Source organism: Bos taurus, chromosome 5 (assembly GCF_002263795.3).
Source record: "Bos taurus isolate L1 Dominette 01449 registration number 42190680 breed Hereford chromosome 5, ARS-UCD2.0, whole genome shotgun sequence".
NCBI classification, from domain to species: Eukaryota; Metazoa; Chordata; class Mammalia; order Artiodactyla; family Bovidae; genus Bos; species Bos taurus.
In genome coordinates this window covers 74964854-74987007 of record NC_037332.1, presented here as the reverse complement: position 1 = coordinate 74987007, position 22154 = coordinate 74964854, and the positions used below count along the sequence as shown (strand labels likewise).

At 48.6% G+C, this 22154-nt stretch overlaps 1 protein-coding gene across 1 annotated transcript in view; it reads left to right on the top strand.

Annotated features, from left to right (window-relative positions):
* The window catches only part of CACNG2 (calcium voltage-gated channel auxiliary subunit gamma 2), a 121164-nt gene extending 103277 nt beyond the window's left edge, over positions 1 to 17887 (top strand). The window contains 2 exon segments of the mRNA NM_001077832.1: positions 15444 to 15584; positions 16915 to 17887. Coding sequence (NP_001071300.1) covers positions 15444 to 15584; positions 16915 to 17450 — 677 coding nt within the window. The 3' untranslated portion in view covers positions 17451 to 17887.
* Positions 17888 to 22154: the final 4267 nt, after the last annotated feature.

The window sequence follows — 22154 nt, the reverse complement described above, 5'->3', positions numbered from 1 at the left end:
GTATAGGGCACTGTTGATGGTATGGGGACTCAGTGTGGACAAAATAAAGAAAGTTAGCGCCTTCATGAAAGTTACACCCTGATGGAGAAAACAAGCAAAAAACAAGGAGCCTGTTATGATCAATCATCTAGACAAGAGATGACAGCAGCTTGAACGCAGGTGGTGGCAGTGAAGGAGGTGGGAAGGGGTCAGAGCCTCAAAATATTCCCAAGGGTCTGCATATAGGATCTTCTGAAAGGTTGCATATGGATTTCCAGGGACAGGAAAGGATAAAGGATGACTCCAAGGTTTGTGCCCATGGAGGGGGCAGGTTGGGATGGGGAAGGATGGATGCTCAGTATCGGCCACAATAAGTAAAAGAGGCCCACGGACTCCCTGGGGAGGTGACATGGAGTCTGAGACTCACAGGGTGGGACCTGGCCGGAGTCAGGACTCTGAGAGAGGTCAGAATGGGGACGATATTTAGCACCATGAGACTTGATGACAGCACCAAGAAAGTGGTGCAGAGAAAGAAGAGGTCAGGATCTGAGCCCCAGGGTTCGGAGGCCAGGCAGAGGAGGAGCCCCAGGGAAGGAGCTGAGGATGGGTGGCCGGTGAGGTGGCCTGGGTAACCCCTGCCATCCTTGATCCACCAGTTGGATGGAGGATCTGGAGCAGAGAGGGAGGCGGAAGATGCCAGGAGGGCATGACTGGCCAGGGGCACAGAGCTCATCTCCTGGACTGGCAGAAAAGGTGGGACTCACTTGTTTTCAAGCCAGCAGACCAAGCTTCAGGCAAGCTCAACACCACTTGAAGGACGGGGCAGAAGGAAAGCACTGAATTAATATCTGATGGGACAAATGAATGAGTGAATGAATGAATGCTTTTACTGCCCAGTCTCCGTGGGTATTCAACGGGATCCCCAGCTTCTCCACGGCCACAGAGTCCAAGGAGGGACAGACTTAACTGGTCCCAGTCATCATCCCGAGTCATTGGACTTCTGGGCCCCACAAAGGTGCGGCTAATACAGGCCTTGCCCACCTATCACTAACTTACCCACAAAGTCATGGTAACCAGTCTGTTTTTTCCAAGCAGCTCCATGGGGCTGTCAGCTGGGTCTGCTGTGTGGCACCTCCTTAGCCCTCTCTCTTCTTCTTTTTTAAATATATATATATATATTTTATTGAAGTCTAGTTCAGGTGCACAACAAAGTGATTCAGTTATACATATACACATATATTATTTTTGAAATTATTTTCCATTATAGGTTATTATAAGATATCAACTATAGTTCCCTGTACTATACAGTAAACCTTTTTTGTTTGTTACATATCTATTTTTTAATTAGAAATCTAGCATTCTATTCACACATAAGTCAAACAAGTAGAATCAAAATGTCATAAATTTTTTAGTTAGGCAAAAATTCATATATTTTCTAAAATATATATATTTTTATATATGTATACAAAAGTTTTTCTACTATGCTTGATAAAGGCTTGAGAAAGAACATCAAAAAAAAAAAAACAGAAGAGATGGAGAAATTGGAAAACACAAACTAAATGAAATGGGAGCACTGAATATGAAATAGAAAAAGTGAAACAAACTAGGTAAAAGTAGATCATCATATAGTCCAGTTGTCCTTAAAATATTAGCCCTCTCTCTTCTTGCCAAAGCTGCCTACCTCAAGCTGGTGAAGAAGAGGTGGTGGTGACCAGGTGTGACTTCCTGTGACTCTTACTGTGTGTTGGTGTGTCCACGTGTCTGTCCTGTGCCCAGGGGCATGAGTGTGTGCTGTGCGCTGTGTCTTTTGATGCCTTCGTGTCTGTGCATCTGAGCATCTATCAGTTTGAATATAAGTGCCTGTGTGTATGCGTGGGTCTGCTTGTGTGCACATGGGTCTCTTCATGGTGTGTGTGTGTGAGTGTGAGTGTGTGTGTGTTGTGTCCAGGAGATGGGAGGTGGCCACACAATGAGGCTGAGGGTGTGAGCTGTGGATGGGAAGCCAGACTAGGGCTTGGGGGCCTCAGCTTCACTCTGAGATGAGACCGTGAAAAGGTTCTGAGCAGAAAGGACTGAGGTCCAGGCTAATGGCACTGTTCCGCTTCTCCTGGAGAACTGACTCCGGGGTCTCAGCAGGAACAGGGAGACCAGTAAGAAATGACAGCCATGACCTAGGCTTGAAATACATGGGGCTTGGATCAGGGAGGAGGTGAGGGAGGTGGATGAGAAGGGGGACTAGTTCTGGAACCAGCAGGAATTACTGGCATCCTGCATCGGGGTGGAGTGGGGAGGTGAAAGAGAGAAGACTCAGGTGACATCTAGGTGTCCCGTCTGGGAGATGGTGGACAGTGCAGCCCTCCTCTGAGGCTGGGGATGTGGAGGAGGCTGGGTCGCAGGAAGGTGACCACTCTGTTACAGTCTTCTTTCCCACTGGATGCTGAAACAGCTTGAGGACACTGAAGGGAGTAGCTGCAAATAGAGTTCGCTCCCACCCACCCCGCCCAGTGCAGGGCCTGCCCTCAGTCAGGCCCGGGAGAGATTTGCTGAATGAATATACAAGGAACCACTCTCCCTAGAGCCGCCTAACACATTCCTCCTCTTCCCAGAATGAGGCTGGAGGGGCTCCAGCTGAGCCAAAGCCACCCATCCCAGCCTCAGAAAAGCCCGTGCTCTCCCCTGTTCCCCCTTCTCCATGTCCCTCTGCCAGTCCCAGCAGGCCCTGAGGACCAGGGGGCGGGGGGTGGGGGGCACGTCGTTGTGGGGGATACCAGGTGTCAAGGCTTGAGCTTGGGACTTGGAATGAAAGGGCCTGAATTTAAGGTGAGCTCTGCTCTGTGACCTTGGACCAGATACTCACCTTCTCTGAACCTCAATGTATACCAGTCCAGGTGAGGGTGAGGGGCAATTCTGAGGATACCATGAGACAAGGGTTAGGGCGGTGCTTTGTTTGGGCTCCCCAGCTACCCCAGGGGAGTGCTGAGGGAAGTGCACTGCCCCTCCTTGCCCCCTAGAGCTTCGAAGTTCGGGGAGACAGCCTTCCATCTCCAGAAATGCTGAAAGTAGACATGCTGTGAGGGTCACCAACCCCACTCTCCCATTTTACAGAAGAGGAAGACACTGAGGCCCAGAGAGGGACAGTGACCGGCCCCAGCCCAGTACAATTCCTGGGACACCACCTGTGTGTTCAGTCACTCAGTCATGTCTGACTCTTTGTGACCCCATCGACTATAGCCTGCTAGTCTCCTTTGTCCATGGGATTCTCCACTTTCTTGTCTGTAAAATGGGACTGAAAATCAGAACGCCGTCTACCATAAAGGGTGCCTGCTAAGTCACTTCAGCTGTGAAGTGACTCTTTTGCCTCCCCATGGACTGTAGCAGCCTGCCAGACTCCTCTGTCCATGGGATTCTCCAGGCAAGAATACTGGAGTGGGTTGCCATTTCCTCCTCCAGGGGATCTTCCTGACCCAGGGATCGAACCTGGGTCTCCTGCATTGCAGGCAGATTCTTTACCATCTGAACCACCTGGGAAGCCCTGGGACACCACCTGCCTCCCTGGTTATCCAGGCCACATGTTCCTGTCCACTGCCCGGGAACTGCAGCCCTTTTCAGCAAAATTGTCATGAGGGACGTCCCTTTCAGAGGTCACTGGGGTGGGGTGACCACATCCTGCAGTCAGGAATATCTAAATTAGAGCCCCTACTAACTCACATCCAGGCAGCCAGAGCGAATGCTTCATGATCAGCACCTCCGCCTCGCACCCTCCGCCCATGGGGATAGCTTCTGTTCTGTCCTGGTTCACTTATTAAAGTACCCAATGCCACCCTCACCACACTGACTTCACGACCTGTACTTTAATAAACATCAGTCTAGGTAACCCCAGGCCCGTGAGAAACAGCAATAATACTCTCTGCCATGTAAGAACTAACATTTCCTGGCGCTTGTGGGTACCAGACACGGTTCTCATTTCTTCAGACGCGTTGACTCATTGCCCCTTATTGTGGCCCTGGGAGCTGGGTGTGTCCTGCAGCAGAGGAGGCCACTGAGCCTCGTGGGGTGGGGGCAACATGGGATGCGCTCAGGCCATCTCTCCTGAGCCAATCACCGACCCCAGAGACCACAGAAAGTCAGAAAGCCTCCATCACCTGCACAGCTGGCCCTCCCAGAGGAAGCTCGCTGGGGTCTGAAATTCCTTTCCTATGTCAGTAGATAGAGCAAACTTTCATGGAACACTTGGCCTGACACACCATACGTTACCCTCATTCATCTCACAACAACCCTAAGAAGTAGGTACCGTTGGTGTCTCCATTACACAGATGAGAAAACTGAGACAGAGAAGCCACACCGCCAGTGGGAGACCAGGGGAGTGCAGGATGGGACCCCAAGCAGCCCACATCAGGAGCCCACGCTCCTAACCACCGCTCTGAGTGGCTTTCCCTCCATCCCTCCCTCCCCCTGCCTCTTCCCTCCTCTCCTCCTCTCTCCTGTCACTCTTTCTCACACACTCACTCTCTCACGCTCACTCTCACCTGCATTTACAGCAGCTCATCCCCTTTCACAGTCACTGGCTCCTCATCCAGCACAGCATGCAGGAGGAGATGGCGAGAGATGCCCCGGAGCCCAGAAGCTCCACCCAACCCAGCACATCTGTGTCCTGTTAGAACACATCAAATTCCAAAGGGAATAACAGGCATAAAGAGTTTAACACCATGCCAAGAAAATAAGGAGCCCCGGCTTCCCCTATACCTGATCATGATGACTATTTTGATGAAAGGCATGACCAGCACCTGGCCAGCCTGGCTGAATGGTCTCTGATGGAGGTCTGCGGGGCACAGGACCACCAGGGATGTATGAAACCTTACAAGTCATCTGGTCCCACCTAATCAGAGCCAGACCTGAGACCCAGAGAAGGGAAAACCCACAATCAGGCCTCAGGACAAGCCAGGCAAAGAGTGGGCACTAGGCAGAGGTCCGCCCACCTCCCTCCACCCTACACACCACTCCCCTCCTCCTCTGCCAGACTGAGTATGGAAGCAGGATCCCCAAGTGCAGCCATCTACTTGTCCTCCAGCTGTGCCCACCACAGGACACCATGGGTGCCAGGCTCACAGGGCACTAGATTGGAGATGATCTGTCTACAGAACGTGGCCAAAGAAAGGGTGAGTGAGGGATTTATGGCTGAGCCTACCTGCTCCCAAAGGCTAGATGATATTCCCTTCTGGGTGCTTATGACACTCTTCATTTTCATCACTAGCATAGAAAACAATAATACACTGTTCCTAGTTTACCCAAGGCTCTGTATTTTCAAAAGCTTCCACAGTCTTCTTCCGATTTAATTACTGTCACCCTGTAAGGTGGGGCTTCCCAGGTGGTGCTAGTGGTAAAGAACCCATCTGCCACTGCAGGAGATGTAAGAGAGGAGGGTTCGATCCCTGGGTTGGGAAGATCCCCTGAAAGAGGAAATGGCAACCCACCCAGTATTCTTGCCTGGAAAATTCCATAGACAGAGCCTGGTGGGCTACAGTCCATAGGGTCACACAGAGTCGGACATTACTGAAGTGACTTAGCAGGCACCCTATAAGGTAGACAGATTTCCAGTTTTCAGTCCCATTTTACAGACAAGGAAGTGGAGGCCTCAGCAACACCAAGAGATTGGCCCAAGGTCTTCCCAAGCCAGTCACTAAATACTGGGGCTCCCCAAGCCTCAAGGTAAACCCCCTACTCTTCCATGCTCAAGCTCTGCTGTGCTCACCTCGGAGTCTGACTCCCCATTTACAGCTTCAGCCTACACTGCGCCTCTGTGCCCCAGTCTTACACATCCATCTCCCCGCTCCATGCTCCCCATGCATGTCCTCAGAGCACCTCAGCCTTCACGTGTCCCAAACAAACCTTGATTTCCCTCCTTACCCCTTGATCCTCTCCAAGCCCCATAAGTGGTTTTATCTAACCAGCCAGCAAACTCGAGACCCAGAAGTTATCCTTAACGCCACCCTCTTCTCCACACATATCCATTCATCACCAAGCTTTACTTCACCTCCTAAACACCCCTCAAATGCACCCTCCCCTGCTAGACTCTTTGCATCTGCCCTGGTCCAAGCACCACTATCACTTATGCGGTGAGAAACAGTCCTCCTCCTGATGCCCTATAGCAACCCTGGACCCCTTCTTAATTCATTTGCTTCTGAAAATGCAAATCAGGACTTCCCTAGTGGTCCAATGATTAAGACTCTGTGCTCCCAATGCTGGAGGCACAGGTTCGATCTCTGGTTGGGGAAGTAGGATCCCACATGCCCTGGGTGTAGCCAAAAAAAATATTTTTAATTAAAATCCAAATCAGATTGTGATGGCCCTGCTAGCTTTAAGACCTTTAAAGGCTACCTGTGAGTCCCCGGGTGGCCTGGGCCCGGTTGCTTCAACTCCCTTAGAGCTCCCCAAGGCCCCGCTCTAGGTCTCTGTGACCAGCCCCTTCAAGTTCCCAGACGAGCCATGCGTCTTCCAGCCCTTGCTCATGTTGCATCCTCTCCCTAGAACGCCCTGCCTCTATTCTGCCCACTTAGCTTCCCCTTGTCCATCAATCTCAGGAAAGCCCTCTCCAATGCCCATGTGAGCCATGAGGATGCTCTGAGAGCCGGGGTGCAGTGGTTTGGTGCACAGCCTAGAGTCAGACTCCCTAGGTTCACAAACCCAGCTCCTCCATTTCCTCCCTGAGTGGGCTTGAACAAAAGGCTTAATCTCTCTGTGCCTCAGTTTTAGTCTGTGTGTGATGGGAGTAATTATGGAGTTGTAAATGAGAACTAAGGGTTCACACAGATCCACAGTGTGTGTGTCCCCAGCACACACTGATCCTTCAGTCAGCATCAGCCATCTACAGATGACACTCAGTTCAGCTCAGTCGTGTCCAACTCTCTGCGACCCCATGGACTGCAGCATGCCAGGCTTCCCTGTCCATCACCAATGCCCAGAGCTTGCTCAAACTCTTGTCCATTGAGTCAGTGATGCCATCCAACCATCTCATCCTCTGTTGTCCCCTTCTCCTCCTGCCTTCAATCTTTTCCAGCATCAGGGTCTTTTCCAAGGAGTCAGTTCTTCATATCAGGTGGCCAAAGTATTGGAGTTTCGGCTTCAGCATCAGCCCTTCCAATGAAGGGCTGATTTCCTTGAGGACTGACTGGTTTGATCTCCTTGCAGTACGTTAGACTACCACTTGCCTTCATGGTGCCATATGGGTAATTTTCTGGCATAGCACTTCATCCTAATTGTTAATTACATGTTCATCTGTGCCATATGTCCTTCATGAGAACTTAAACTCAATGAAGGCATGGACCAGGCCTGATTTTGCACCCATAAACCTTCTATGCTCAGCCTGGAACCAAGCATGGTGACGGCCACATAGTCAAAAGAAAAACATCCCTCCACTCTGGACCACACAGCTTTTCCCTAGTACAGGGCACTATGTGGGCCAAATTGTAATAGGCAGACCAAATCTGGCCCACCATTTTTCTAAATAAAGTTTTATTGGAACACATCCACACTCATTGCTGATGGCTATTCTCATGCTACAAGGGCAGAGTTGAGTAGTTACAGCAGGGACCTTACGGCTGCAAAGCCAGAAACCTTGATTACGTGTCCCTTTACCGAAATATGTTGCCAATTCCTCGAGATTATTTGTAATATGCAACCAAGACTCATACCGTCATGGGGTTGGTAGAAGGTTTAAGTGGGTTCACCCATGGGAAGTACTTAGTGGGGCCTGGCATGTAGGAAGAAACCCAGAAATGGTGTTGTGCAGTTTCATACGCTTACTTGTAGATCAATAAATACCTGTGCATTGAATAAATAAGATATTCTCTTATCCTCATGATAAGTTTTAGCATTAATAGTAATGCTATTCTTTGGCATTGCCTTTCTTTGGGACTGGAATGAAAACTGACCTTTTCCAGTCCTGTGGCCACTGCTGAGTTTTCCAAATTTGCTGGCAAACTGAGTGCAGCACTTTCACAGCATCATCTTTTAGGATTTGAAATAGCTCAACTGGAATTCTATCACTTCCACTAGCTTTGTTCATAGTGATGCTTTCTAAGGCCCACTTGACTTCACATTCCAGGACGTCTGTCTCTAGGTGAGTGATCACACCATCGTGATTATCTGGGTCATGAAGACCTTTTTTGTACAGTTCTGTGTATTCTTGCCACCTGTTCTTAATATCTTCTGCTTCTGTTAGGTCCCTACCATTTCTGTCCTTTATTGAGCCCATCTTTGCATAAATTGTTCCCTTGGTATCTCTGATTTTCTTGAAGAGATCTCTAGTCTTTCCAATTCTATTGTTTTCCTCTATTTCTTTGCATTGATCACGGAGGAAGGCTTTATCTCTCCTGGCTATTCTTTGGAACTCTGCATTCAGATGCTTATATCTTTCTTTTTTTTTTTTAATCTCAGAGAACATTTATGTTTCATATTAGAAAAATTAAAGTAATATAAATTTTATTCTTCTTTGGTTTCTTTTCTGGATTACATTTTTTAATATAAATTTATTTTAATTGGAGGTTAATTACTTTACAATATCGCATTTAGATGCTTATATCTTTCCTTTTCTCCTTTGCTTTTTGCTTCTCTTCTTTTCACAGCTATTTGTAAGGCCTCCTCAGACAGCCATTTTCCTTTTTTGCATTTGTTTTTCTTGGGGATGGTCTTGATTCCTGTCTCCTGTACAGTGTCACATACTTCCATCCATAGTACATCACGCACTCTGTCTATCAGATCTAGTCCCTTCAATCTATTTCTCACTTCCACTGTATAGTCATAAGGGATTTGATTTAGGTCATACCTGAATGGTCTAGTGGTTTTCTCCACTTTCTTCAATTTCGGTCTGAATTTTGCAATAAGGAGTTCATGATCTGAGCCACAGTCAGCTCCCGGTCTTGTTTTTGTTGACTGTATAGAGCTTCTCCATCTTTGGCTACAAAGAATATAATCAATGCGAATTTGACGTTGACCATCTGGTGATGTCCATGTGTAGAGTCTTCTCTTGTGTTGTTGGAAGAGGGTGTTTGCTATGACTAGAGTGTTCTCTTGGAAGAACTCTATTAGCCTTTGCCCTGCTTCATTCTGTATTCCAAGGCCAAATTTGCCTGTTACTCGAGGTGTTTCTTGACTTCCTACTTTTGCATTCCAGTCCCGTATAATGAAAAGGACATCTTTTTTGGGTGTTAGTTCTAGAAGGTCTTGTAGGTATTCATAGAACTGTACAACTTCAGCTTCTTCAGCATTACTGGTCAGAGCATAGACTTGGATTACCATGATGTTGAATGGTTTGCCTTGGAAATGAACAGAGATCATTGTAGTTTTTGAGGTTGCATCCAAGTACTGCATTTCGGACTCTTTTGTTGACTATGATGGCCACTCCATTTCTTCTAAGGGATTCCTGCCCACAGTACTAGATATAATGGTCATCTGAGTTAAATTCACCCATTCCAGTCCATCTTAGTTCACTGACTCCTAGAATGTCGATGTTCACTCTTGTCATCTCCTGTTTGACCACTTCCAGTTTGCCTTGATTCATGGACCTGACATTCCAGGTTCCTCTGCAATATTGCTCTTTACAGCATCGAACTCTGTTTCCATCACTAGTCCTATTCACAACTGGGTGTTGTTTTTGCTTTGGCTCCATCCCTTCATTCTTTCTGGAGTTATTTCTCCACTGATCTCCAGTAGCATATTGGGCACCTACCAACCTGAGGAGTTCATCTTTCAGTGTCCTATCTTTTTGCTTTTCATACTGTTCATGGAGTTCTCAAGGCAAGAATACTGAAGTGGTTTGCCATTCCCTTCTCCAGTGGACCACATTCTGTCAGACCTCTCCACCACGACCCAGCCATCTTGGGTGGCCCCACATGGCATGGCTTAGTTTCATTGAGTTAGACAAGGCTGTGGTCTGTGTGATCAGATTGGCTAGTTGTCTGTGATTGTAGTTTCAGTCTGTCTGTCCTCTGATCCCCTCTCTCAGTGCCTACCATCTTACTTGGGTTTCTCTTACCTTGGACATAGGGTCTCTCTTCACGGCTGCTCCAGCAAACCACAGCCTCTGCTCCTTACCTTTGATGTGGTCAGCTCCTCTCGGCCACCGCCCCTGACCTCGGGCCTGGGGTAGCGCCTCTCAGTCATGCTCGTGCACCTTCACAGCCCCCCCCCACGCTCGTGCGCCGTTGCAGCCACAGTGCACAATTGCACTCATCTCACACGCTAGTAAAGTAATGCTTAAAATTCTCCAAGCCAGGCTTCAACAGTACATGAACCATGAACTTCCAGATGTTCAAGCTGGTTTTAGAAAAGGCAGAGGAACCAGAGATCAAATTGCCAACATACACTGGATCATCGGAAAAGCAAGAGAGTTCCACAAAAACATCTGTTTCTGCTTTATTGACTATGCAAAAGCCTTTGACTGTGTGGACCACAATAAACCGTGGAAAATGCTGAAAGAGATGGGAATACCAGGCCACCTGACCTGCATCTTGAGAAACCTGTATGCAGGTCAGGAAGCAACAGTTAAAACTGGACATGGAACAACAGACTGGTTCCAAATAGGAAAAGGAGGACGTCAAGGCTGTATATTGTCACCCTGCTTATCTAACTTATATGCAGAGTACATCATGAGAAACGCTGGGCTGGAAGAAGCACAAACTGGAATCAAGATTGCCGGGAGAAATATCAATAACCTCAGATATGCAGATGACACCACCCTTATGGCAGAAAGTGAAGAACTAAAGAGCCTCTTGATGAAAGTGAAAGAAGAGAGTGAAAAAGTTGGCTTAAAGCTCAACATTCAGAAAACTAAGATCATAGCATCCAGTCCCATCACTTCATGGGAAATAAATGGGGAAACACTGGAAACAGTGGCTGACTTTATTTTTCTGGACTCCAAGATTGCTGCAGATGGTGATTGCAGCCATGAAATTAAAAGACGCTTACTCCTTGGAAGTAAAGTTATGACCAACCTAGAGAGCATATTAAAAAGCAGAGACATTACTTTGCCAACAAAGGTCAGCTAGTCAAGGCTATGGTTTTTCCAGTGGTCATGTATGGATGTAAGAGTTTGACTATAAAGAAAGCTGAGCGCCGAAGAATTGATGCTTTTGAACTGTGGTGTTAGAGAAGACTCGTGAGTCCCTTGGACTGCAAGGAAATCCAACCAGTCCATCCTAAAAGAGATCAGTCCTGGGTGTTCATTGGAAGGACTGACGTTGAAGCTGAAACTCCAATATTTTGGCCACCTGGTGCAAAGAGCTGACTCATTTGAAAAGACCCTGATGCTGGGAAAGATTGAGGGCAGGAGGAGAAGGGGATGACAGAGGATGAGATGGTTGGATGGCATCACTGACTTGATGGACATGGGTTTGGGTGGACTCCGTGAGTTGGTGATGGACAGGGAGGCCTGGCATGCTGCAGTCCATGGGGTCGCAAAGAGTCAGACACGACCGAGTGACTGAACTGAACTGAGTAATGCTATTACTATTAATACCGTAATACAGGTTAGTAGGAAGTCAGGATAATTCATAAGGAAACTGTGTCTGGCATGAAAGAAAAAGGACATTAAAAATAACAAAAATCACTATCCTTTACTGCCCTCCCAGTATCAGAAACAAAACAGTTATTATCCAATTTAGTTCTTGCAATAGCACGTCTCAAACATTCAGGCACATACTAGTCTTGTTACAAAGATATTGTTAAAATGTGGATTCTTTTCTTATGTATTTTTATTGAAGTATAGTTTATTTACAACACTGTTAATTTCTGTACAGCAAAGTGACTCAGTTATATATATATATGCTTTTTCATGTCCTTTTCTCTTTTTTGGCCATGCTGTACATCTTACGGGATCTTAGTCTGACAACCAGGGATCAAACCTGGGCACTGGCAGTGAGAGCACTTGAGTCTTAACCTCTCGAGAACTAGAGAATTCCCCATATTCTTTTCCATTATGGTTTGTCACAGGGTATCAGATATAGATCCCTGTGCTCTACAGTAAGACCCTGTTGTTTATCCAAAATGCAGACTCTAATTCAGCACAGTTTAACTAGATGGGGTGGGGCCTGAGAATCTGCATTTCTGCTAAGCTCCTCTCATGATGCCCTCACTGCTGGTACTCGACTGCCATTTGAGCAGCAAGGCCTTACAACACTCCTATGAACAGGAGATTATTATGACTCTTCCCGTTTACAGGACAAGGAAACTGAGGCTCTAGAGAGGTAAAGACCCTTGCCCAAGATCACAGTTATTAAGTGGCAAAGCCAGGCTCTGAACTTAGGTGTGCTAACTTCAAAATCCCTCTGTGACATTGCCCAGCCAGAATGACCTCCTTCAGAAGACTGTTTCAGTGTGGGGGTCCCTGCCAGCTCGAAACCAGCTTTCTACCAGCCTGGATCTATGTCTTGAGGACTTCAGCCTTCCTAGGCTGGTACTGTTTCCCAGCTGCCCCATCACCTTTTTTCTGCGTAAAGAGGCCTCTTCCAAGGGAGGCTGGTGTCTGAGCTGGCTCTGCTGGAGTAAAGAGGCTTCTGTTTGTTGCCTGCTTGCTTTTTTGTTACCTTGTGAAGTGGTCCTGTTTTCTCCACATTGGCTGCAACATAGCAAACGTCTCCTTCCAGCCGGCCCACTCCCCTAACCCAGTTCACACACACATACACACACGCGCGCACACACGTGCATGCAGACACACACAGCATCTCATCTCCCTTCACAGCTGGTGCTCTCTCTGCTGGCAGAAAAACGGAGTTGGGGCATCCAGGCTCCCACAGCAGACTGGCTGAACCGGAAACGTCAGGCCCAGGGCTGCCGTGAGGCATGAGCTCTGAGGATGCAGACCTAGCCTGCCAAATGCAGCACACTGCGGGCAGGAAGAGCCTGCTTCCTTGCAGAGAGAAGGCCAGAGATCTTCCTCCATCCTGCTCATCTGAGCAGCCGCTGCTGCCCCTTGGAAGTCACCCCAACCTCTCTATCTTTCTTTATACTGTCGTCCCCATTTCCAGCTGGTCAGAAATCATATCCACACAGATAAGGAAAAGCATTAGAAATCATCTAATGGTCCACACCCATGTTAAACATGGAGAAACCAGAGGGGGCAAGGTACCTGCCTCAGCCACACAGCAAGGAGGGGCAGAGCTGGGACCAGAACCCAGATCTCTGAACCCTGCAGGGTGCTTCCTGGGCTCTTTAAAAACCCCAGAGGAAGAGTCCAGGGTATCCAAAAGTTGGACTGATCTGGGCTTGAATCCTGACTTACTAACTGGGTAGTTTTGAGCAAGCTACATCACTTCTCTGAAATTCAGTTTTCTCATCTATAAATTGGGGCAAAAAATACACCCTGCAGAGGTATTATGAGGATTAAATTGTACCATGTATGTCAGACGCAACGCGGTGTGGTTGTTTAATCCATCCTACCTCTTGTGAGCTGGGTCTTCGATATACTCTCGCCATCCTCATGTACTTATGGAGATGGGCCTCCAGGTAGCTGTGAATGGGCGCATCTGGCCATGCATTCCTGTATGGTGGGGGTGGCATGTGTCAATCCAATTGGGGATAGAGATATCATCTCAGAAAAGACCTGCAGGAAGAAAGCGTCCACTCAGGTTTGGAGAGGAGGCAGCCCAGTCCTTGCCCGCCAGGGGAGAGGGCTACTGGATTGCAGAGTAACCCAGCTGCCCCTCACCCTCTTGCCCCTGCTTCAAAATGAGCAGCTCAGGTGTCTCCAGCTTGCAATACAGAACTCCACCCTTCTTCAAGTCCCCCCAGAATAATCCATTCATTCAATAGCATCATGAGCAGTGTAGACTGAAGATCCACCAGGGAAAGAAGGGTTTTATATCACATGTCACAGTAAATGGCCTAAAACTCTTCTTAGAAAAATTCCTAAAGTTCTATATAGAAAAATTCTCTTCTTCACAGATCCTTTGTGGTCATGCTGCCACCAGAAGGAACAGGGATGGGCCAGTAGGGCAGGCACTTCCCCTCCAAAGCATACACCCCAACCACCCTCTGGACCGAGCTAAAGGGTTCTCAGTCTAAAAGGACTTAACTTCCTAGGTTGCCATTCAAGCCACCCCAACGTGTCAGGAAGACATCGTTTTCCTTATAATAGCCACCAGATACCTCTGCCTCCTGCCTGGTCCACACAGGCCGGGACATGGAGTCGGAGATCCTGAGGTCACTCTCTGCCATTTGAATCTGGATAGAAAACAAATATTTTAGTTTCCAGACACACTGCCAAAGACTCCACACCTCTGGGGCATCTTTCAGACACAGTCCCCCTCATATACCTCCAACCACCTTCCTTCCCCTGCCCCAGCCATCTGTGCCTCTCTCTCATCCTCCTCCATGCTGGGGTAAAATATTCACAAAAATATTCTTTTCTTCTCCTGCCTGTTTGTTCATCCTTCCTTCTTGTCTTGAGAGGTTTTTTAAATTTGCTTTTGCTTTTATTCTCTTCTGTTTTCTTTGCAATGTGTCAGTTTCTTCCTCTTTCCGGACCACCTCTCCACATTGATTCACAAGGCGAGCTTGTATCGGGGGCTTTCTGTATCTCTGGCTTTGAATTAGGTATTGAGGACAGAATGAATGAAGAGAGAGAACTAAAAAAAAAAAAAACAACTACAATCTTGTCTCTCATGGGATCCCATGACCTATGGTGGATGCATATATATAAACAACTATTTACTATAATAACTATCTGAACAAGTGTTTACTATATGGCTTCAGAGACCTATCTTAAGTACATTATCAGAATTAACTCATTTAGTCCTCACAATAATGTTAAGAGGCAAGAACTATCACCACACCCATTTTACAGGTAAGGAAATTGAGGCATGAAGAGATGAGATGACTTACCCAAACTTTTACAGCTAATAAATGCTAAAGCCAGAGTCCAACCACCCAGCTCTAACCACTATAACACACTGCCTTTCTCTGTGCCCCAAGTGCCCCAAAGTGCCGAGGAGAAAGCTAATAAGTTTGCCTAAAGAAATCAGGAAAGGCATCATGGAGGAGGGGACTTTGAGCTGGGCTTTGATGGATGAATAGAAGTTGGCTGAGTGAAAAAGAGCAAGAAAGACATTCTAGGAAGAAAGCTCAGTAAGGCAAAAGTCAGAAACGTGCAATAATATGTCATGGGAAGTTTGTTGTGGCTGGACAGAAGGGAAGGTGGGGCTGGGGAGAGACCAAGTCTCACAGGGCCATGTGAGTCTCATGAAGTGCTGGGGTTTGATCCTTGAAGAAGTGGGGAGCCCCTGTGAATTGAGCGGTGGCATGCTCCCTCTCTCTCCCTCCCTAGTATTTCTAAGCAACCTCCACTCTGGTCCTGTGTCCATAAAACTCACCCAGCCCCCACTCCCGTGAGCTCCTCCCTCTCCTCCCTCTGACACACCACCTCTCATCTCACAGCCATGGCATTCTCTCTCCCCACCCACTGTGTTCTCCAGGGGCTGTGAGGGCCTCGAGCATCTTCCCGATCCTGAGTGTGATTCTGCTCTTCATGGGTGGACTCTGCATCGCAGCCAGCGAGTTCTATAAGACTCGACACAACATCATCCTGAGTGCCGGCATCTTCTTCGTGTCTGCAGGTAAGAGCTGCTGCGCCAGGCGGCCCGAGGCCAGGCCCACCAGCAGGGAGGAGGCTGAGGTTGCGGGGCCTGGTGACTGGAGGGGCCTGGCAGAGAAAGGAGGGGAGAGAGGAGAGGGATTTCTGGACCTTCCAACAGGCCAAGTCGCACAGAAGGCAGGCTGTGCTGGGCTCCCGCGCCATAGCCAGGCCTGAGCCCTCCACTGAGTCCACCGGGATTGCCCCCACACCTGACCTTTAGCCCAGTGACTCACCTTTCCCCCACCTCCTGAGAGAAGGCCCCACTCCCAGTGCTGGGTCTATCCTCATCACCCGCTTCCCTCCCTGTCCTACCCAGGTGGGAGCAGGCAGGCATTCAAAACCACATTTCTCAGCACAGCTACGTGACAAGTCACACTGGCTTCAGATGCCAGAAGAACATGGGTTGTAGCATAAGCCATTTAATAACGACAACTAACGTTTAAGCAGCACTTACCACATGCAGACTCTTAACAGCTTTCATGTGTATTAACTCACATGTAGTAGTAACTCATACGTATTCATGTGTATTAATCTTCCCCCAACCTAAAAGAAGCAAGCACTATTATTATATCCACATCACAGATATGGAAACTCAGATGATGGTTACCTTGCCAAAGGCTTTGCATATAGGCAGTCTGGCTCCAGGAACCAGACTTAACCCCTTGCCTGTGGTTCTTATTTAGACTCTAAGTTGTGTCCGACTCTTTCATACCCTATGGACTGTAGCCCATCAGGTCCAGGCAAGAATACTAGAATGGGTTGCCATTTCCTTCTCCAAGGGATCTTCCTGACCCAGGGATTGAACTGCAGTGGCAGGCATTGGCAGGCAGATTCTTTACAACTGAGCCACCAGGGAAGCCCTAACCCCCTGCTACAGCAGCTTCAAATCCCAATGCAGCCTTAAGCAACTTACTTAACCTCTCTGCAATCTGTTTTCTCATCTGCAAACCCTTTGCAAAGCACTCAGCTGTGAAAGCAGGTAGTAAATGCTCAATAACTAATATTATTATTACTCAGTATATTGTAGAATGCCCCGTTGTTCTCTCCCTTCTTCCCGTATCTGTGATTCTGTTAGCTCTTCCCTTTCTGGCTCTCTCCAAACAGAATGATAGGATAGTAAGGTGATGCTTAACTTCCCCCTATATCAGCCCATCCATTCTCCACAAAAACGGCTGGACCAGGGAAAGTACATCCAGGTGTCCGCCTACCGCCATCCTGCCCAGGGCCTGGCATCCTCCTTGGATACTAACCATCATTATTTCTGCTTTCCCCTCCACCCTGCCTCCTCTCCACACCCATCCCGCCCGCAGGTCTGAGTAACATCATTGGCATTATAGTGTACATATCTGCCAATGCCGGAGACCCCTCCAAGAGCGACTCCAAAAAGAATAGTTACTCCTACGGCTGGTCCTTCTACTTCGGGGCCCTGTCCTTCATCATCGCCGAGATGGTCGGGGTGCTGGCCGTGCACATGTTTATCGACCGGCACAAACAGCTGCGGGCCACAGCCCGCGCCACGGACTACCTCCAGGCCTCCGCCATCACCCGCATCCCCAGTTACCGCTACCGCTACCAGCGCCGCAGCCGCTCCAGCTCGCGCTCCACCGAGCCCTCACACTCCAGGGACGCCTCCCCCGTGGGCATCAAGGGCTTCAACACCTTGCCGTCCACGGAGATCTCCATGTACACCCTCAGCAGGGACCCCCTGAAGGCCGCTACCACGCCCACCGCCACCTACAACTCCGACAGGGATAACAGCTTCCTCCAAGTTCACAACTGTATCCAGAAGGAGAACAAAGACTCTCTCCACTCCAACACAGCCAACCGCAGGACCACCCCTGTATGAAGCCCACGGGGGCCTCGCCGGCGCCGCCCAGAGCCGGGAGGAGGGGCGCGGCCCGCGGGATGGGCCGGGGGGTGAAGGGAGGGTGGGGGGCGGGGACACCAAACCATACCAGGGGGGACAAACCTTTCAAAAGGCAAGCAAAAAAACAAAAACAAAAAAACAACAAAAAAAGAGAAAAACATAACAAGTAAATTAAAAAAAAAAAGAACAACATATAAGAGGAACAAAGGCAAAACAATAAATGTGCAAAAATATAAACGAGGGAAGGAAAAACAAACTTTAAAAAAAAGCGAGAGGATAAAAATTAAAAATAGAAAATAAATCTAAATGAAAATGCATGATTTCCCATGTACCATTATTTTAACATTTAATAAAAACTAATTTAAATGAAAACATACAAGGGAACCAAGATAATATTAAAGCAAAAAAAAAAAAAATGAGAAGGAGCAGAAAGGAAGGGAAACGTTCTTTGCATTTATCAGGGGTTTATGTTACTTTTTTTTTTTTTTTAACGCAGGGAGAGTTACTTTTCTGTTCCCTTTAACCCCAAGCGGGCTCCGCCTCCCTGGGAGAGTGGGGGAGGTGGAGACTCAGGGGCCCCGGGGCCAGGTTAGCCTCTTGGTCACTGCCAGGTCCCTGGAGCCTCAGGATGGGTGCCCCAGGAACGCTGGGCAAGCTCGGTGGCTTGCGAGCTGGCTCCACCCAGCATTGATGGGGCAATTGTAGGCCTCCAGGTGACCCAAGAGTCCTTGGTCCCTCCTGTCCGAAAGGTGCCTGGAGGGGGGTGCATCTGGGGCTTGCCCAGCCCTGGGGTTCCCAGTCCTTATGGTCCTTAACCCACTGTGATGACTTCCTAGGCCTTGAGGGAAGGGAAGGAGAGGGGATGGCTGCTAGTGGCTTGCTGAGATGCCCGGAAAACCCCGGAATCCTCAGGGTGAGCCTCTTGGGGTCACCACCCCAAGCTCCTGTCCTTGTGGGCAGGAGATGCCCACCCCCCGGGGGGATATAAAGCATCTCTCCCTCCTCACCCCTCACCTCAGGGCCATGTGATGACCCTGGGGCGATGGCGGACCCCCAGACTCATCGGCCCCCAACCCCTTGGGAAGGGGGCTCACTGACCCTTTGGGGGTCCTTGGACTCGCTGAAGCCCCCTCAGGGCCCAGCGGGTCCAACAATGACACTGCAAAAAGGTTTCTTTTTACAAAAGAAAAAGGAAAAACAAGTGGTGATTTTTTTTTAATAAAAAAACCACAGACTATAAATAAATGTAAATATATAATAAGTGGATTTACTTGCAAGAAAATCAGATAGTATTTTTCTTTTAATTCTTTTCCAGCTTTAAACTGTGAAAACAAACAAAAAAAATGGGGTGGGGTGGGGGACTTAAAATTTAGCAGGGAACTTGTAAAGAGAAAACAGAAAACAAACATACAAATCCATTTTAAAAAACCAACAAGCTGTTGTGAGAGATGAGAGCTGGGCTTCAAGCAGGAGGGGAAAGGGAGAGGCCCCAGGGAGCCACAGGGGCTGTGACAAAAGATGTCTTTCCTTCCTCCGGGAAAGTGCTGCTCATATGAAAGAGAGAGAACCATCATTGAGAATCTGCTCCACACAAGGGAGATAGCACACCCATTCCCACACTCACACACACACACACACTCACAGTCCTCGAAGCCCAGCAGTGGAATCACTCATGGGGACACACACTCAGTCCAAACCCTTCCATCCAGTTCCCCAGCCAGTAGCAGGATTCAGAGAAGACTGGCTCATGCCCTCCAAAGCCATTGACGACACAGCTCCATACTGGCCTTTTTGTTCATGCACACCCTTTCACCACACCACATGCACACACACACACACAACACACACTCACACAGTTTGCATGCATGGAAAGGGCACTAGTCTGGAATCCCGTTCTGGATTCTGGAATCCCCGGCTTTGAGGCTTCCCTGGGCCTCAGTTTCTCCCTGTATAAACATGTGGATTGGCCCAGATGAGCTCTGAAGGCACATTCTCATGCTTGGTGTCCATGACTCTTAAGATCTGCCACCTGCCCAGAGGAGGATGCCAAGGGATGACCAGAATGGCTGCCATCCAGCCCCCAGACATTCCCAAATCATCAGTCAGCCACTCAGATGCTCAGCCACACACACACACACACACACACACACACACACACGCACGCACCATATGCCTCCTCACTGTGCTCCCAACCCCCTGCCCCTACATCCAATGTCAAAGCAAAAATACACACGTGAGCAAATGTATTCTGCCGTTCAGACAGAGAGGGAAAGGTCCCAGAGGGCCCCAAAGCCACTCTTTGTTTTGTGTCCCCTTTCTTGACTTCCATAACCCGGTCACAGAGAGCAGAGGGGACTTCCTTGGAGGAAGATCAGCCACCAGGCTTCCCCCATAGTGTTTGGGGGTCAGGGGAAAGGAGTTTCCCCTGAGGTTTGCTGGGACAGGTGAAGGCTGAGAGATGGAGAGCAGAGCTTTACACAGTTGGTCCCAGCGTGAGGAACAACCCCAAAGCTAACCTTAGACTACAGACTAAAGTTTGAGGGTGTCCCATGTTGCTCCCCTTTCTCCCCAGAGCAGCAAGGCCCATTCAGAAGGAAAGAAAACCAATCGCTTTCCCAAGCTTGAATTTCAGCCCAGCCTGCCAGTTACTGTGCTGAAGGCAGGGGCCCCTCCTGCCCCCATCAGCATGGCTTGGTTCGTCTCTTTCTGGACATTGGCCTGGCCTTCTCTTAAGTTGAGCTCTGGGGGGTTGGGGGAATGGCTGGAAAAGCTTCAGGGGCTTGCCCACTCCCAGCTGCCCTTCCCATCCTTTGTCTGGGGAAGGAAAGCTCTTTTCTCAGATCAGTAGCAGCTGGAACCCTAAACCCAGCCTGAGCCACAAGACAGAATATCTGCCCGCCAACCTGGAAGTTCCCTGGAGGCCACGGGGGCTCCAGGACAGAATCATGGCAGCCAAAGCCAGGGGTGGGGGCCACCCAGTATTTCTCAGTCTGAGCAGAAGTCATAATCGCTCCCTTCCCACCTCAGCCTTGCCCACTGCCCCCCCAGATTCCAAACCTGAAAGGATCAAGTAGGAGAGATAAGGGAGAAGCCCCAAGAAAACAACAAGTGGGCACTGTCCAAAGAGGAAACTTGACCCCAGTTCTCTGAGTCCTGGCAGAGTGTCTGGGATGGCAATCAGCACTTTTTCCTGGGCCATGAGGCCTGGGGCCTGGGTCCCCTTGAAGAAGGCCATGCAGGTATAGGGTGAAAGGGCTAGGGGGCCTGGAGGGAAGGAGCTGGGTTCAGGACCGTGAAGGCGCCACTTGCCAGGGTGGACAATTGCTCATGTCCAGCTCAAACCAGTTCAAGAAACCAACCTCCATTTTATTTTCTTGGTGGGTCCTTTTTTTTTTTCAGACTGTTAACAGAAAAAAATTTTAAAAAGCTGAAAACTGAAAAAAGAAAAAAAAAATCCTGGTACATGAAATAAAGATTTTTTTTTATAGCTTGGTCCTCATGTCAGTGGATTTCTTTCATTGCTTTCCCAGCTCCTAGCATCCCATTTAAGATCATTCTAAAGCTGAAATCTGAGAACTCAGATTGTCAGACCTGAGTTGAGGAAGAGGAGGCTTAGAAGCCACACAGTAGAATAGCCCTACTCCCCAGGTCATGCGATTCCTCCGAAATATCCTTTACTGATATTTACACACCTCCAGCAACAGGAGGCCCACCTACTTCATAGGCAGCCCCAGCCCATGCTCATTGGTAAAAGTCTCCTCCCCACATGCATTTCAACCCACCTCTTCCATTGACCAGCAGCAATGAATGAATCCCTTCCCTTTGCAGCACAATAGTCCCTCAGATATTTGAAGGCCGTGAACATAACATCCTTGAGTATTCAGCTTTAGAATAAATCAGCCTCCATCAACATCCCAACATCACTCCAGGGTTTCAATTTTCCCAGTGAAAGTGTGCAGCCTGGAATGGGCATGACCCTGCCAGTGTACTTAGAGGGTCCGCTGTACAGGGGTGCTCTTCAGAGGGGACTGTGGATTGGGAGACAAGTAGGGAAGGTCTAGCAGGGGGACCTGGGACTCTCCAAATGTGAAAGGCAAGACGAGATGTGTCTTAGTCTTCTCAGGCTGGTATAACAAAGTACCATAAACGGGATGGCTATTTCTCACTGTTCTGGAGTCCAGAATGTCTAAAATCAAAGTGTCAGCAGATTCGATTCCTGATGAAAACAATCTTCCTGCTTGCGGACGGCCACATTCTCACTGTCCTCACACAGCACAGCCAGCCTCTGGTCTTCTTTTATGATAAGGACACTAATCACATCATGTGGGCCCCACCCTTATGACCTAATCTAAGCCTCATTGTCTTTCCCAAGCCCTGCCCCCAATACCATCATGTCGTGGGTTAGGGTTTAAATACATACATTTTGCGAGGGACACAAACATTCAGCCTGGGGCTTCCCAGGTGGCTTAGCAATAAAAATCTACCTGCCAGAGCAGGAGACGTGGCTTCGATCCCTCTGTCAGGAAGATCCCCTGGAGAAGGAAATGGCAACCTACTCTAGTATTCTTGCCTGGAATAGGCAGGAAGCGACAGAAGAGTCTGGCGGGCTACAGTCCATGGGGTCACAAAGAGTTGGTCACAACTCAATAACTAAACAACAACAGCAACAAAATGTTTGGCCTA